The 18,720-nt window shown below is 42.1% G+C and overlaps 1 protein-coding gene across 1 annotated transcript in view; it reads left to right on the forward strand.

Moving 5' to 3' along the window:
* The window catches only part of CPE (carboxypeptidase E), a 90,071-nt gene that overhangs the window by 54,473 nt on the left and 16,878 nt on the right, over nucleotides 1-18,720 (forward strand). The window contains exons 2-4 of the mRNA XM_073341557.1: nucleotides 12,771-12,967; nucleotides 15,704-15,871; nucleotides 16,963-17,080. Of these exons, the coding sequence (XP_073197658.1) occupies nucleotides 12,771-12,967; nucleotides 15,704-15,871; nucleotides 16,963-17,080 (483 nt within the window). The remainder of the gene's footprint in view (nucleotides 1-12,770; nucleotides 12,968-15,703; nucleotides 15,872-16,962; nucleotides 17,081-18,720) is intronic.

The following is an 18,720-nucleotide window of genomic DNA, read 5'->3' on the forward strand; positions in this document are numbered from 1 at the left end:
CACTTTAAAAATCCTTTCACAAACTTCCTGACTAATAACAGTAAATTCAAGCAAAAGCTAATAAGCATTAGGACTTGTCTATGTGGGAAAAGTGGAATAATTATTCTGGAATAAACTCACTTTTATTCCAGAATAGAGTATCCACCCAGGGGAGCTATATAGTCAATTTCCCTGGGTAAACAAGTCCTTAGTCATTGGCAATTTCCAGAAACAGTTACTGTCTTAAAATGCATCATGGCTGCTGAAATGCAGAGTTTCGATAAGGAAGGAGAGAGAGGAAGATCGAGATTATTTTCAATAAAATGCACTGAATTGCCATAGAGACAAATTGCTGTCACTGCTAGTAAGGGACCATCCATGACAGCGTCCGAGGTATATTGTTGGGGCAGCATCAGGAAGCCTCCCTTGCTGCCTCCTGTGCTGTATGGAGTAGGAAAGACCCTGAAACCAGCAAAGAAAGTGTAGCCAAAGTCAGCAGAAATCCCCCTGCACTAGAACTTGGAGGCTGGAGCATTGTGTGCGATGGGGATGAGGGTGCAGGGATAAAGCTGAGGAGCAGCTGCTCTATTTGGCATGCACCCCTGGAAATGGGATGTAAACTGCAGGGCAAGCTGCTGTTAGATCCAATCAGCATTAGCTCCCCAAGGACAAGAAAGACCAGGAATGGGCTGCTGCAGTGGGGGGCAAAAATGCCATTGTGGTTCCTGAGAGAGCCATCAGGGAAATGGGGGAAGAAATCTGGAGAAAGGAACAGGATTTGCAGGGATGTCCCTGGAGCCTCAGGCTTGGAGTCTATTTTCAGCAAGGATTCTCAGGTTCTGCAGGATTTGAGGGCTGTTTCACTTCCCTGAAGTGACAAATCCCTCTCCTCTAAGGCTTGCTCTAGTCCCTGCTCATGGGCACATACTGGTGTGAGCTCTCATCAAGCTCGCGTGAGTATAAGTCACAGTGTAGCTGCTGTAGCACTAGCAGTGACAGTGGAAGGCTCAGGCTGAAGCAGTCCTGAAGGCTCTAACTTGCATCCCTGTTGCAGCGACGCCTATGGGCCTGTACAGGGGCACAGAATTACTGAGGCATGAGAATTGCTGGTAACCGGACCCCTGAGGCCCTGCCCCCTCCTCCGCCTCTTCCCCCAAAGGCCCGGCCCCGTCACTCACTCCTCTCTTCCCTTCGCTCACAGGGTTGTCCCATGAAGCATGCCTGCAGGTAGGAGGCAGCCCCGGCTGAGCAGGGGCTAGTGTGGCTTAATGACATGGCGCCTTCCCTGGCCCTGCAGTAACCAGGCTTTGGGTTTGGGTGCCATAAATTAGGGTTGCCAGGTCCCCCAAATCTGGGCACCTTGTAACCCTAAATGGCACCCGGACACAGAAGCCAAAAACCAGACTGACTGGGTAAAAACTGGATGGGTGGCAACCCTAGAATGCCCTGACTTTGCCCCCTCCTCCCTCACTATGTTCCTTCTCTCCTCTGGCCCCCCTGCTCCGGGGGCTGCTGCGGAGGTGATGCAGAAATTCTGTGAGCTGGGTCTGTCCCTGCCCTTTTTGCCAGCCTACCTGGTACAAAGAAACTGCAGGGTAATGTTAAATTGGGCCTGCACCACTTCCTGGTTATGTCTTCCCTTTGCATGGGTCCCTCATGCAAAGGAAGTATTTTGGTGTAAGTAGTGATTTTCTTTGTTTCCAGTGAATAACTTACAAAAATAGTAGAGAGAGTTCATTTAATTTCTTGCTGTTTTTGTCCATTGTCTTACTGATGCCTCTAACACAAGATTGCATCTGGACAGAATGGACTATTTCATCTTAGTGTTAGTCTCATGAACTTAGTGAGGGCGATTTATCCTCTTAGTCTTATCAGTCATTAATGCACAACAATAGGAGAATAGACCCCCAAGTTCTGAATATCTACCACTGGGAAGAGCTGCAGTGCATTATAAAGAGGATTTGAGCTACAATTTAGTTTTAAATTTCCTATATATCTACCCCAGGAATAAGGAATGGAATTGTTAATCCAATTCTTTTGAACCACCATGATAGTGTCAGACATTTCTGTCGCTGAAATAAAATCACTGATATTTTACAGTATGCTGAAGAGATAAAAGCTTGTCAGATGAACTTGATAATGAACCATCTTGCATACACCCACCTAAACCTGTCATATATAAAAACTTCCTTGTAATAAAAAGAAACATTGCAATGATAAAAGGAAAATTAAAGAAAAATCTTTGTGTCGTATGCCAGCCAAAGTATAGGAATACAGCCAATCCCTTTGAAATTACACTTAACCACTGTGCAGACTGTGTGATTAATTTAAAAGTTTGCTGGTCTTAATAAACAGAGAGGACAAGCTGAGTAGCACCTGTTGTATTCCACAGCTAATATTCATGGTGATATGTTTGCTCACACAGTCACTGCACTACCAGCATCTAGCTCCAGAGAAGGCAGTCTTGTTTAGCAGTCAGAACAACGGAGTGGGAGACAGGAAAGCTGGGTTCTGTTCCCAGTTCTGCCACTGACTTGTGTGTGGACCAGGGCAAGTCACTTAACCTCTCTTTTCCTTACTATCCTCATCCTTAATATGGAACTAATAACACCTCCATTGTAAGGAAATGATGGATAAAAGGCATAATATGAGTGCAAAGTATTGCCATAAATTTTTTTTCAAAAGCACTTGGGAAGAATTTGAATATGATAAATCCAATACAAAAACAAATATTAATCTAGTCTCTTGGCCAAACCCATCAGAGAGAGATTTATTGCTTTTAAAATTTTAATTTAATTTTTACTCATTATTTATCTACTTTGAATTAAAATCAACAATTCTAGCCATCTATTTACTATATTTCTCAATTCTTAAGAAACCAGAACTTTGTGGCTATTGAATTATACTCCTTCCTATTTAGATGAACTTTTTCAGTAAATGAATGCAGCTAGAAATTATTTCAAATTATTTATTATAACAGGAAAGCATGGTTATCTATTGATTCATTTACATAGCACCAGAACTGTTCACAAGGCAATATGGCCCTGTCTTCACTGCTAAAAAAAACCAAAAAACAAACAAACAAACAAACAAGGGCACATCTTGTATCTCATGGAAAATAATATCCATGATCTCTCCAAGGTAAAAACACAGTGAAGACCAGGTACTTCAGTTTTACCATGAGGTAAACTGCAAAGTAAACAGCCCTTTACCCTCTTCACGGTGAGTCTACCTCATGGTAAAACTGAAGGGCCTGGTCTGCATGGTGTGTTCAGGATAGATCATGTATGTTAGTTACCCTGAGGTAAAAAGTACACCTTTTTTAGCAGTGAAGGCAAGGCTTATGTGGACACGTAATAGACATATAGCTAGATCCTTTCATCCATTAAAGTAAGTGGTCCCTGTCCTCAGTATCTGACAGTCTAATTCAAATGCGTACATCAGATAACACTTGAAGTGTAAGTACCAGAGGGCACATCATCAGGGAGAGATCAGCCTTGGAATGTCATGAAAGAATAGGTCTTAAGGAGGTTATTCTAGAACAGAGAGAGAGGATACTTGGCTCACATCATGTAGGAGGCTGTTCCAACCTTAGGGTATGTCTACACTACGGAATAAGGTCGAATTTATAGAAGTCGGTTTTTTAGAAATCGGTTTTATATATTCGAGTGTGTGTGTCCCCACAGAAAATGCTCTAAGTGCATTAAGTGCATTAACTCGGCGGAGCGCTTCCACAGTACCGAGGCTAGAGTCGACTTCCGGAGCGTTGCACTGTGGGTAGCTATCCCACAGTTCCCGCAGTCTCCGCTGCCCATTGGAATTCTGGGTTGAGATCCCAATGCCTGATGGGGCTAAAACATTGTCGCGGGTGGTTCTGGGTACATATCGTCAGGCCCCCGTTCCCTCCCTCCCTCCGTGAAAGCAAGGGCAGACAATCATTTCGCGCCTTTTTTCCTGAGTTACCTGTGCAGACGCCATACCACTGCAAGCATGGAGCCCGCTCAGGTAACCGTCACCCTATGTCTCCTGGGTGCTGGCAGACGCGGTATGGCATTGCTACACAGTAGCAGCAACCCCTTGCCTTGTGGCAGCAGACGGTACAGTACGACTGGTAGCCGTCATAGTCATGTCCGAGGTGCTCCTTGCCACGTTGGCTGGGAGCGCCTGGGCAGACATGGGTGCAGGGACTAAATTTGGAGTGACTTGACCAGGTCATTCTCTTTAGTCCTGCAGTCAGTCCTATTGAACCGTCTTATGGTGAGCGGGCAGGCGATATGGACTGCTAGCAGTCGTACTGTACCATCTTCTGCCGAGCAGCCATGAGATGTGGATGGCATGCAGTCCTTCTGCACCGTCTGCTGCCAGCCAAAGATGTAAAAGATAGATGGAGTGGATCAAAACAAGAAATAGACCAGATTTGTTTTGTACTCATTTGCTTCCCCACCTCCCCTGTCTAGGGGACTCATTCTTCTAGATCACACTGCAGTCACTCACAGAGAAGGTGCAGCGAGGTAAACCTAGCCATGTATCAATCAGAGGCCAGGCTAACCTTCTTGTTCCAATAAGGACAATAACTTAGGTGCACCATTTCTTATTGGAACCCTCCGTGAAGTCCTGCCTGAAATACTCCTAGATGTAAAGCCACCCCCTTTGTTGATTTTAGCTCCCTGAAGCCAACCCTGTAAGTGCCCCTCCCGGTGTCAGAGCAATGGCAAACAATCGGGCATCTGAGAGTGCTGTCCAGAGCAGTCACAATGGAGCACTCTGATGGGGCTAAAACATTGTCGCGGGTGGTTCTGGGTACGTATCGTCAGGCCCCCGTTCCCTCCCTCCGTGAAAGCAAGGGCAGACAATCATTTTGCGCCTTTTTTCCTGAGTTACCTGTGCAGACGCCATACCACGGCAAGCATGGAGCCTGCTCAGGTAACCGTCACCCTATGTCTCCTGGGTGCTGACAGACGCGGTACGTCTTTGCTGCACAGTAGCAGCAACCCATTGCCTTCTGGCAGCAGACGGTGCAATACGACTGGTAGTCATCCTCGTCGTGTCCGAGGTGCTCCTGGCCACGTCGGCTGGGAGCGCCTGGGCAGACATGGGCGCAGGGACTAAATTTGGAGTGACTTGACCAGGTCATTCTCTTTAGTCCTGCAGTCAGTCCTATTGAACCATCTTATGGTGAGCGGGCAGGCAATACGGACTGCTAGCAGTCGTACTGTACCATCTTCTGCCAGGCAGGCAAGAGATGAGGATTGCTAGCAGTCGTATTGTACCATCTTCTGCCGAGCAGCCATGAGATGTGGATGGCATGCAGTCCTTCTGCACCGTCTGCTGCCAGCCAAAGATGTAAAAGATAGATGGAGTGGTTCAGAACAAGAAATAGACCAGATTTGTTTTGTACTCATTTGCCTCCTCCCCTGTCTAGGGGACTCATTCCTCTAGATCACAATGCAGTCACTCACAGAGAAGGTGCAGCGAGGTAAATCTAGCCATGTATCAATCAGAGGCCAGGCTAACCTTCTTGTTCCAATAAGGACAATAACTTAGGTGCACCATTTCTTATTGGAACCCTCCGTGCAGTCCTGCCTGAAATACTCCTTGATGTACAGGCACCCCCTTTGTTGATTTTAGCTCCCTGAAGCCAACCCTGTAAGCCGTGTCGTCAGTTGCCCCTCCCTCCATCAGAGCAACGGCAGACAATCGTTCCGCGCCTTTTTTCTGTGCAGATGCCATACCAAGGCAAGCATGGAGGCCGCTCAGCTCACTTTGGCAATTAGGAGCACATTAAACACCACACGCATTATCCAGCAGTATATGCAGCACCAGAACCTGGCAAAGCGATACCGGGCGAGGAGGCGACGTCAGCGCGGTCACGTGAGTGATCAGGACATGGACACAGATTTCTCTGAAAGCATGGGCCCTGCCAATGCATGCATCATGGTGCTAATGGGGCAGGTTCATGCTGTGGAACGCCGATTCTGGGCTCGGGAAACAAGCACAGACTGGTGGGACCGCATAGTGTTGCAGGTCTGGGACGATTCCCAGTGGCTGCGAAACTTTCGCATGCGTAAGGGCACTTTCATGGAACTTTGTGACTTGCTTTCCCCTGCCCTGAGGCGCATGAATACTAAGATGAGAGCAGCCCTCACAGTTGAGAAGTGAGTGGCAATAGCCCTGTGGAAGCTTGCAACGCCAGAGAGCTACCGGTCAGTTGGGAATCAATTTGGCGTGGGCAAATCTACTGTGGGGGCTGCTGTGATGCAAGTAGCCCACGCAATCAAAGATCTGCTGATATCAAGGGTAGTGACCCTGGGAAATGTGCAGGTCATAGTGGATGGCTTTGCTGCAATGGGATTCCCTAACTGTGGTGGGGCTATAGACTGTAGATTATTTACTTTTCAAATTCAGATAAACTTGTTTGGGAGTTGGGACCTGTCTTGAGTTCAATGAGATAAAAAGAATGGATCTGTTACTTCGCTTCAAAGCAGCCATCTGCCAAGAGCTTCATGAATTTTTGTTTCCATTGTCTTCTGCTCTGGGTATTTTCTGGTGGTTAATTACAAGGGTATGAAGAATGGGATTTTCCCAAAATCATTGCATGTTGGCGTAACTTGGCTCTCACTTAAGTAAATGGTAACACTCCTGTTAATTTCAGTGGGAGCAGAGTTAGGCTAGAATTGCTTTTTTGAAAATCCCACCCTAAAATTATCCGTGGCTGCTAATATATAATGATTTAGAAAATAACATTGCATTACAGAATTTAAGTGAAACATACTAGCATTGACTTCACACAACTCACAGAGAGAGATGAGTCAGGTTGCAGTCATTTAGTTTACAGGGTAACAGAAAGCTATATTGCCTCTCTTTTTCTCCTTCTCTAAATCTTTCTTTCAATCTCTTTTTTTTTTCATATGGACCAGAGAAATCCATTACATAACCCCTTGAGCTTTCATTTATTTGATCCCCAGAGAATTTCTGTCTCTCTGAACTACAAACAAAATCATAGAGCATGAAAGTCCTCAAATTCAGTTAGATTAATGAATTTCCTTTGGCAAGAGCTCCAAGATTTGCAGCATTGTGTAGCTGCAGGAATAGTTTACAGGTTGTGATATTTAAAAATGACAGGCAAATGGAAGTAATCAGAAACACTAACCTTATTACCTAAGAAATGTTGCTAGCTTTTCAATGGGGAATATGAGAGAGCAGAACAAGGAGTCTGTCCTTTCTAAGGTTATTTCCAACTCATTTGCAAAGCTGTTTATAAACCACTTTAATCTTTCAGCAGTTACTCTTTCTTCATATGATTTCCCCCCCCATTCCATGACATGAGTTATTATACATTTCTTCCATGCTAGCTCTTAACATTACAACAAATGTAACTGAATGGCATCCTCTGGACTCATAATATATTTGATTAATAGATGCCAAATGTAGCTGTCCATCTATGAGTTCAAACACTTTAAAACTCCAGAAACTTCCCAAACCAATATTTTAAAAGCATTATTGCCTTTAAACAGGCATTCAAAGAATTATCTGGTTGTGGGGTTTTTTTTAAAAAAAAAACAACAACTTGCATCTGCGATATAGCCTTATTTGAAAATATAAGTGGTTATTCTATAAATTATCTTTAGTTGGAGTTGTGTTTCTAGAAAGTAATTGAACAAGACCTTAGGTGACAGTGCCTTTAGAAGTGGCTAGTGACATGTAGCAGTGCTTGTCAGTTTGTCACCAGAAAAGCTTAACATTTTGAAACACTTCTTCCTTAATCAGTTATCAGGTTTTAATGTACTCTGAGGTCAGTTCAGGATTGATGTAAAAGCCCTCTAACAGTCAGAGCAACTGAAGGAGTTTGTGCTTTACCAAAGATATTAAATTATTTTAGAAAAATTGAGTACTGGATTGCCAATAGAAATTGCAACCTTTTCATTTCGTTTTTACTATTAAAAAAAAAAAAGGGCTTCGTTGGAAGCAGAAATTGAGACAAGCTGCTTCTGTTTTGTGATGACCTTACTAGATTATTATGATGTTAATAAGATCTTTTAATAAATAATAATAATAAAATAATAGCATTTATATAGGACTTTTCATTTGTAGGTAAACCTAAGATACAGAAAGGTAAGGGCACATTTTCAGAAATTGACTCTAATTTTGAGTGCTTCTAATTTTAAGTGCCCAACTTCAGATATCTAGGGGGTCTAATGTTAGACATCCAATTACTGAGCGCTCAAATTTAGATGCTGTTTTTGAAAATTGATTGAAATGAGTCACTTGCATTTCTCTGATCCTGAGCCATGGGAATCAATGGAGTCAATTTCATGTTTGTTTTTAGTCTGTTTCACTTTTAGGTTTTTGGATTGCAAACACTGGAATTCTTCTTTGAAAACTTGTCTACGCGTTTTTAAAAAATCAACAACATGGAAATACTTTTACTAGTCTTAGGTTTTGGGGAAGTTAATTTTTACAAAAATCAACATTTTTACATCAAATTTGAATTGATTGTGTCTTTTCACAAGAAGGTGATGTTCTATGAAGGATTATAACTGTAGTAGCCGTATTCAGAAAGGAAGTAGCAGATACCTCTACTGGCTCTTAAAGAATATCTGTACAGACATGTGGTGCCTTAAAAACTGACAAGTCACTACCTTTTCCTGCCTGAAATTATAGGGAAAATAATTCTGTTTCCAGCAGGTAAATTGCATGTGCGTGCTTAATGTGAATGAGCTCTGCAGTTGAAATGCCAAAAGTGTAATATTGAGTAAACAGCAAGGGTACGAACGTTTGCTTATTATCATGTCACATAGAAAAACACAGTGGTAAATGAAGTCTTAGTGTGTGTGCAATGTGCTCAGGTGGCATGTGATCAGGATGCATCAGTGAATCTGGTCCACTGGTTGGATCCTTGTGACAGCAGAGGTAACTCAGCCAGTCATCACTCCCTCCCTCCAGTTCATTAGCATACTTCAATCCCATTGCTTGAAATGATTCAGTAAGTGAAACTGCAGGTGCTTTGAAGGAGTTCAGGACAGGAATAACGGGCTGCTTCAGATCAGTTGCTATATAGGTGGAGTAGGAAAGAGAATAGAGATTTGCACTGTGGCCCCCTCCACAATATGCCTGGTTCAGGCAAGATCATTTACCTTTGCCTAGTCAAAACTATTTTAGTGCATTTAAACCATGCCCACTTAGTGTGACAGGCAGAGATTCCTCGAGGCAGGCAGCAGGTTTAGGGTTAAAGGTTAGGGTTGTTGGAGGGAGGGAGTGAGTGATGATTGGCTGCATTACCTCTGATATCACTGTGCTACTGCTCATGTTCCTCTGCTTGAAGCACCAAATGGGCACTGTCAAAAGGAATTTGTTATTGATAGAAAACTGATAAAACAATGAAGAGAAGAAGAGGAATTGGCTTTAGAGGGCTTAACAAGCATGTTTGGATTTAGTGGTAGTAACCTGCAAAAATTCTACAGGTTCAGGGATAAAGTTTTTCTAAACCTTTTATCATTTTTGTTGCTGTTCTCTGGATTCTCTCCAGTTTGTCCACATCTTTCCTAAAGTGTGATGCTCAACTCTGGACACAATACTCCAGCTGGAGCCTCACCAAGACTGAACAGAGCGGAACAGTTACCTCCCGTGTCTTACATATGACATACCGGTTAATATAGATCAGATCAGGTATTCAATATTAGATATTCAAAGCATATCCCATTGCTTGAAATGATTCAGCAAGTGAAACTGCAGATCAGGACTGAGGTGCTTTGAAAGAGTTCAGGACAGGAATAATGGGCTGCTTCAGATCCGTTGCTATATAGGTGGAGTAGGAAATTGGATTGGAATTGGAGTTTTTATTTAATTAAGGAAAAACCACACATTCTACTCATCAAGATACTGCACTGCTTTTTTTGCCTCTGTCTTCACGAACAAGGTCAGCTCCCAGACTACTGCACTGGGCAACACAGCATGGGGAGGAGGTGACCAGCCCTCTGTGGAGAAAGAAGTGGTTTGGGACTATTTAGAAAAGCTGGATGAGCACAAGTCCATGGGGCCGGATATGCTGCATCCGAGAATGCTAAAGGAGTTGGCGGATGTGATTGCAGAGCCATTGGCCATTATCTTTGAAAACTCATGGCGATCGGAGGAAGTCCCGGACAACTGGAAAAAGGCTAATGTAGTGCCCATCTTTAAAAATGGGAAGGAGGAGGATCTGGGGATCTACAGGCCAGTCAGCCTCACTTCAGTCCCTGGAAAAATCATGGAGCAGGCCCTCATGGAATCAATTCTGAAGCACTTACATGAGAGGAAAGTGATCAGGAACAGTCAGCATGGGTTCACCAAGGGCAAGTCATGCCTGACTAATCTAATTGCCTTCTATGACGAGATAACTGGCTCTGTGGATGAAGGGAATGCAGTGGATGTGTTGTTCCTTGACTTTAGCAAAGCTTTTGACACGGTCTCCCACAGCATTCTTGCCAGCAAGTTAAAGAAGTATGGGCTGGATGAATGGACTATAAGGTGGATAGAAAGCTGGCTAGATTGTCGGGCTCAACGGTTAGTGATCAATTGCTCCATGTCTAGTTGGCAGCCGGTATCAAGCAGAGTGCCCCAAGGGTCGGTCCTGGGGCCGGTTTTGTTCAATATCTTCATAAATGATCTGGAGGATGGTGTGGATTGCATCCTCAGCAAGTTTGCAGACGATACTAAACTGGGAGGAGTGGTAGATACGCTGGAGGGTAGGGATAGGATACAGAGGACCCTAGACAAATTAGAGGATTGGGCCAAAAGAAATCTGATGAGGTTCAACAAGGACAAGTGCAGAGTCCTGCACTTAGGACGGAAGAATCCCATGCACTGCTACAGACTAGGGACCGAATGGCTCGGCAGCAGTTCTGCAGAAAAGGACCTAGGGGTTACAGTGGACAAGAAGCTGGATATGAGTTAACAGTGTGCCCTTGTTGCCAAGAAGGCCAATGGCATTTTGGGCTGTATAAGTAGGGGCATTGCCAGGAGATCGAGGGACGTGATCATTGCCCTCTATTCGACATTGGTGAGGCCTCATCTGGAGTACTGTGTCCAGTTTTGGGCCCCACACTACAAGAAGGATGTGGAAAAATTGGAAAGAGTCCAGCGGAGGGCAAGAAAAATGATTAGGGGACTGGAACACATGAGTTATGAGGAGAGGCTGAGGGAACTGGGATTGTTTAGTCTGCGGAAGAGAAGAGTGAGGGGGGATTTGATAGCTGCTTTCAACTACCTAAAAGAGGGTTCCAAAGAGGATGAATCTATACTGTTCTCAGTGGTAGCAGATGACAGAACAAGGAGTAATGGTCTCAAGTTGCAGTGGGGGGAGTAGGATATTAGGAAAAACTATTTCACTAGGAGGGTGGTGAAACAGTGGAATGCGTTACCTAGGGAGGTGGTGGAATCTCCTTCCTTAGAAGTTTTTAAGGTCAGGCTTGACAAAGGCCTGGCTGGGATGATTTAGTTGGGGATTGGTCCTACTTTGAGCAGGGGGTTGGACTAGATGACCTCCTGAGGTCCCTTCCAACCCTGATATTCTATGATATCATTGAAAGACTCCTTGATCAGATGAGAGCAGTTATAATGGAATGAAAAATTAAATCATCATATCTAGAGATGAACACAGATAAAAAAGAAAATTAAGCCTCCAATCCTACAAACACTTAGGAATATGCATACCGTTAGCACGAGAGTCCCCTTGATTTCAGTTAGAATACTCACGTGCTTAAAGTTAAACACATGCCTGAATGTTTGCAGGATCAGGGCCCAAGATATTACCTTAAAATAATAAATGCATATAAATTCTTCATGCCTCTAGGGACCATAGACTCTCTCCTGCACATTCCTCTTGTATCTAGAGCTGCAATGATATTGACCAATAAACATAATTTGGGAAGATTGGAGTTTTTATTTAATTAAGGAAAAACCACACATTCTACCCGTCAAGATACTGCACTAAGTGAATGTCTCAGACAGTTGTTAAACAGGACTTTCAGACCTCCAGGAGCAGTTGCTATTCATTGGGAGCGTTATAAAAAATATCATTCCAGTTTAAATATTTGCAAGTAGGGGGTGTTTTAACCTAGCCCTGAAATGACATTAACAATTAAAAGATTAATTTAGCAACACTTTTCCTTTCTTGAAAAGTGAATTTATTCTTTATAAACCGTAAATGTATGGGCTACATTTGGATTATACCAGTTACACAATGTAAATGCAGCGTCATACCATTAATATTAATGGTGCATTTACACCGATATACTGGGTCAGAATTTGGTGTCTTTTCTCGACTCTTAGACAAACTCCTGAATAAAGATTACTATTTATTTAAATAGCTGGATTGTTTTAAAAATCTAAATTCACTATCCTGAAGGACATTTTCAATCTCTCTCCCTTAGATCTTCAGAGACTAAGGGTGGGGACACAGAGCTACAATAATAGTTTTCAGAGTAGCAGCCGTGTTAGTCTGTATTCGCAAAAAGAAAAGGAGTACTTGTGGCACCTTAAGAGACTAATCAATTTATTTGAGCATAAGCTTTCGTGAGCTACAGCTTGGCTACATCAGATGCATCCAATGAAGTATGCTGTAGCTCACGAAAGCTTATGCTCAGATAAATTTGTTAGTCTCTAAGGTGCCACAAGTCCTCCTTTTCTTTATAATAATAGTGTTAGAAACAGGTGTAATATGCTATGTGACCTTATCCACACTTTGTCCATGAGGCATGGGCTTTGGTGAATATTCTTTGCATCTGTCTAAGGGATGTTTCTTCTTTGTGTTGCAGGGGAGCCTGAATTTAAATATATTGGGAATATGCACGGGAATGAAGCCGTTGGAAGGGAGCTGCTCATTTTCTTAGCTCAGTACCTATGTAATGAATACCAGAAGGGAAATGAGACAATTATCAACTTGATCCACAGCACACGCATCCACATCATGCCATCCTTTAATCCAGATGGGTTTGAGAAGGCAGCATCCCAGGTTTGTAAGCCAAGGTATACAAGGATTGTAATCACGATCTGTATCTACCTTAGACTCAGTGAAAAACACCACTAATAGAACAAGCTCAGAAATATATGAATTTTCACTGCAATGACTGTTGACGAGTCCACCTTACACACTATTTTTAATAGTACAATACATTGTAATTGTCCTCTTTAATAAGCTATATGATAGAGCTAGGCAAATACTGCAAAAAATTGTCTCCAAATATTCATTTTAGTTAAACTAATTCACTGTATTCATGATCTTTCTGTTGTCACATTTCATAAATATTCTACATATAAGTTTACTGACCAGAATGTTTTCCCCCCAAACAGCAAATTTTAATGGAATATTGCAAAATATTGGTGGAAGGGTAAGTTTAAGTAATAATTAAGAGTATTCTCACTGGAAACCTGATTCTAAGAATTACATCCATCCAGTCAGGGAACAGAAACATACCATGTGACCTATATGTCTCATAAAACTGCTTTAATTTCAAATATCAGAGACTCTGAACAAGCTTCTTCTAAAAAAACAACTACTGACCAAGACGTATTCAGCAAATTTAGGATAATTTAGGATAATGAATACAGTCAAGAAAATTGTGATCTGTTCATGCAGATCTAAAATTGTATTAATGGATTACTCATGGATATTTCATCCACCAGTTCTACACTTACGCACACTCGTAATTTTACTCCAATGAATATACCCGTTGAAATGAATGGGACTACTGACATGCTTAAAGTTAAATATCTGCAGAAGTGTTTGCAGGATTGGGGTTTTAGTGTATGGTCACTACTGAGAACTATAATTGCACCTTTAATAAAGATGTGATCGTTTTTATGATTTATAATATAAAATAATATCAAATAGCTATAGTTTAGTTCGCTAACACCATATATTTTCATTAGACTTTGAGTACATTAAATTGTAAAGATTACTGCTAAAGTAATTTTGAAACTTCCCACATGAAAGCTGTATATATTATTAAATAAGCAAGATTCAGTTTCTTAAAAATATTGTTAAACTCATGGAAATGAAACACTTGTGTTTGAATCGGTTACCATCACTGTTTCCCCAAAATGTTCAGTATTCGTGCTCCCTCTAGTGGCAGTAAAGGGGAAGGTATATTTCCCATAAATTACCAGCTGGTCAGTATGTCCTACTCATGTTAAATCACTTTTTGTAAAACTCTGGTTTAAAATGGGAAAGAACCCCTTTTCTGCCTTCAGGAAGAAACTCCCAACAATGCTTTACATGTATTGTTTTAGTGTTACTTGAATTTTATTTGTATAGTGCTACTGTACACAGAGCTTTATGGCAAGTTTGATACACCCCACAAATTAAACCAAAATGATATCTTTGCCATGAATTTTCCATTAGCTAAAGTCATAATGAGCGAGAATACAAATAATCATCAGAAAGTAGTTATGTACACGCTGTCACTGGTCAGCTTCAGGGAACAGATATGTTTTTTTAATGGAAATTGAAAGCATCATAGCCAAATCTGGAAGTTCCTGCTAATGCAAAACTCACATTGTTCCTGATTCCTGAGAAATTCTGAACAGCCGCAACTCTTCTCTGGATGAGGAACATTGACTTTCATAGGAGTTTGTCTGCATAAGAACTTTAGTATTTGATCTTTTAGAAATAATGTGACCTGAAGCAGGATAATAGAAATTTGAACTTTTTGCCATGTAAGGCTGCCCTTCCTAAGAGAATTTGCCTTTAACCTCAGCATTAAGCTACTAACACTCACTGATCTGCAATAATCCAACTCTAGGGCCAAATCCTGAAGTCCTCACACAGTGCAAACTCACATAAAACACTGTTGACTTCAGTGGGAGTTTTGCCTTAGTAAGTGATGACTGAAGGCTTTGGTCCAGGGTGCAAATTTATTTTAGGTTTGTGCTGATTCTTTCTGCATAACATCTCAAAATTACAGCCTTCCCTGTCCATCATACAGATAAAACTCTCATTCAAGCTGTCATCATTTTGTGTCTCAGTTACTGCAACATCCTGCTCCCTGACCTTGGTAAATGGAATCTTGCCATGCTCATATCCATTCAGAATGCTGCTCCTTGGGATCATTTTCCTAGCCCATGTCACCTCTCTTTTTGAATCTCTCCACTGGCCTCTCCCTTCCCTGTCACATCAAATATAAGTTGCTAGTATTCACTTTCCAAGCACTTCATAGTCAATCCCACCCTATCTATCATCTCTCTTTCACTATCAACCTGTTGCAGCTTTCTGATTTGCCGATGATGCTGACCTCCACCATCACAAGCACCTTCATGCCTTCTTCCATGCTGCCCCTCATGTCTGGAAGGTGGTCCCCTTAAACATCTGCAAAACTGCCTCATTCTCTGCCTTGAACTCCTTCATCAAAACTCTCCTTTGCTATGATGTCTACAAAAACCATGACAATGGTTAGGCTGCTGTTGTGCAAAGACCACTGCCTGTCACCTATATTGTCTCGTTTACTTGTACTCCCCTGTCTTTATCCATCTATCGTCTCTTTCTAATAATTAGATTGTAATCCCTTTGGGGCAGGATCTTTTTGTTCTGTGTCTGTACAGTGCCTAGTTCATTGTGGTCCTGTTCTAGGACGGGCCCCTGTGTGCTACAGTAATACACATAATTAATAATAATATTAATACAGATGTGTTTGTCTGTACAGATGGCCTGAATTACTTTTGTTTTCCCTGTCTTCTCTCTTTTCCCTTTTAGCCTGGTGAACTCAAAGACTGGTTTGTTGGTCGAAGTAATGCTCAAGGAATAGACCTGAACCGTAATTTTCCTGACCTGGATAGAATAGTTTACGTTAATGAGAGAGAAGGTGGCCCAAACAATCACCTACTGAAAAACATGAGGAAAGCTGTGGACCAGAATCCTAAGGTAAATAATGTCCTGTACTTTCACCAAATCATTGGAGTGTGTTTCATCCTTTTCCAAAGAGAGCTCTCTTGCTGGCTCTTACATCAAGAAGCCTATGTTTTTAAATAAATAAGACAATGTTCCGGACTTAGATTAGTTTAAGTAACAAAATAATCCATTTTCTGGTCTTAAATCTGTCAGCTCCTAGTGCACCATTAATTTCCTTCTATTGAATGTTTCATAAACTGGATTCCTCCTTTTGTGTAGCAAGTCTTCTTTGGTCCATTCTGTTAGTTCACATTCACTCTCCTTTACTCCAACCTTCATTTTTTAAGACCAGAGATCATGGAGTCATCCTTGACTTCTTTGTCTCCTACATTTCCCTTGTCGATAAGACATCCTGGTATTGCCATCTGTGGAACACTGCCAGAATTCACTTATACATTGATCTTACCTGCTGGAAACTCAGTTCTTGTTTATGTACCCATATTCTTAAATAACATGTTTGGAGGGGTTCTGCCTACTTCTGATCTTCACATGCAGAATGCTTCAGGAACCCCTACTGGTGCACTGGCATACACTTTTAAGGGGCTATGGCCCTAAAAGCCAGCTTTTGATTACAGATTTTGACAACCTGTTGATGAAAAGTGACTACCAGCTCAGCACAGGTTTAATTTTACTATCTATCCATTGTAGTTAACATACAGCGTAGAATGTACAGTGGACATCCTTGAAATCAACATTTGTTTTTTCATAGTTTTCAAAATTACCACAATATTTGCAATATTTCCTGTGCTATGTATAGCAGGGTAAAATCAAAGACTGAGATGCAATAAATATAGGGTCTGATTCTGATCTAATTTACACCTTTTCCTTTGATGTGAATCCACCAAAGTCAATGGAGCTACTCCAGATTGACATCTGTGCAAGGGCCTAATGTCAATCAGCTGCCTTGACGCCAATGGAAAGATTCCCATTGACTTAGATGGATTGGGCCATCAGTGTGATCAGAAGCAAGCCTGTAATCTGTATTTAAAAAGGCATTAGACTGCTGGATATGTTACTACATGGACTATCAAAGTTAATTGCTGAAAATATCTGTTTTCTTATAGCTTGCTCCTGAAACTAAAAGTATCATCCACTGGATTATGGATATTCCCTTTGTCCTCTCAGCCAACCTTCATGGAGGAGACCTTGTTGCAAACTATCCATATGATGAAACTCGCAGTGGTGTGTATTATACATTAGCCTCATACATCCAAAGATGCAACTAGGATGTAGACATGCTATCCTTCCACGGCTGCTAACTAAGATTCACTTTATAAATCATAGAAGTATAGGACTGGAAGGGATCTCAATAGGTCATCTGCACTCATGGCAGGACTAAGTATTATCTAGAACATTCCTGACAGATGTTTGTCTAACCTGCTCTTAAACCCCCCAGTGACAGAGATTCCACAGCCTCCGTAGGCAATTTGTTCCAGTGCTTAACTGGAAGTTTTTCCTAATGTCCAACCTAAACCTCCCTTGCTGCAATTTAAGCCCATTGACTCTTGTCCTATCATCAGAGGTTAACAAGAACATTTTTTTCACCTTCCTCCTTATAACAACCTTTTATGTACTTAAAGTATTATGAGCCCCCTCAGTCTTCTCTTCTCTAAACTAAACAAAAACAATTTTTTCAATATTTCCTCATAGGTCATGTTTTCTAGATTTTTAATCATTTTTGTTGCTCTTCTCTGACCTTTCCCCAATTTGTCCACATCTTTCCTAAAATGTGGTGCCCAGAAAGAGGTACAATATTTCAGCTGAGGCCTAATCAGCTAGGAGTGGAGTGGAAATACCATGCAACTGTATAGTAATGAGCTATTTAAATATATTATTCATTAATTAGTTACATGTATTGGTTTAAAGATAGTTAATATGTAATCTTTCACTCTGGTTTTTGAAGATACATTTCCTACAGTTAGAAGGGCCTGATTTCAGTGGGTTACTTGGCATATAATTGGTGTAACACAGGGGAGAATCAGGTTCAGAAAATGTTATCCATTTGCGTAGGCTGAAAATGGAGCTGGGGGAAGAAATGGTGATGGGGGAGCAGCTGGATTTAGAGGGGGAGCTGGTCTGGGGACAGAGAGGGAATGAGGGCAGAGCTGGGCTGGGAGCTGAGCAGCGGGGTGGAGTGGAGCTGGGACTGGGGGCAGAGGTGGTTTGGGGAGAGCGAATGAGGGCTGGGGTCAGTTGGAGCTGGGCTGGGGGCAGAGAGGGAATGAAGCCAGAGATGGGTCTGGAGGTAGAGCAGGACTAGGGCGTGAACGGGATTAGGGAAGGAGAAAGGGTGGGGGCGAAGCTGGTCTGGGAGCGGAGCAGGGCTGGAAACATGGCACTCCCTCGCCACCCCCTGCCACCCAGTGTGCCTCCCCAAATGTTCCTAGGAGACGTGCCCCACAGTTTGGGGACCAATGCCCTACATTATATCCTTTTTAGTCATACACCAGATTTTCCTAATCAGGGAGAGGGGAATGGGTTTTGAGGCTTTGGACACCTGTCAGCGAAGAAATGGTAATTAAATATTGAGTTGTGAGTCTAGGAACTTCCCAAGCAAAGTGGTATAGCTGGTATAATAGCAAAAGAGCTTGGGTGATATCCTGCCTCTACTGAAGTCAATGGGACTTTTACCATTAGCTATTGTGGAGCCAGGATTTCACCCTTTCTGTCCACGATGTTTAACTCTCCATATCATCCTCATCATCTCTCTGAAGTATATTCCTCATATTTGGTAATTACCACATGACAACGAACCAGTAGTTATATGTACAATAGCTGACATGTAAGCAGAGGCTGTTTATTTGTGGCTTGCAAACTAAGAC

Source organism: Lepidochelys kempii, chromosome 4, assembly GCF_965140265.1.
Source record: "Lepidochelys kempii isolate rLepKem1 chromosome 4, rLepKem1.hap2, whole genome shotgun sequence".
NCBI lineage: Eukaryota > Metazoa > Chordata > Testudines > Cheloniidae > Lepidochelys > Lepidochelys kempii.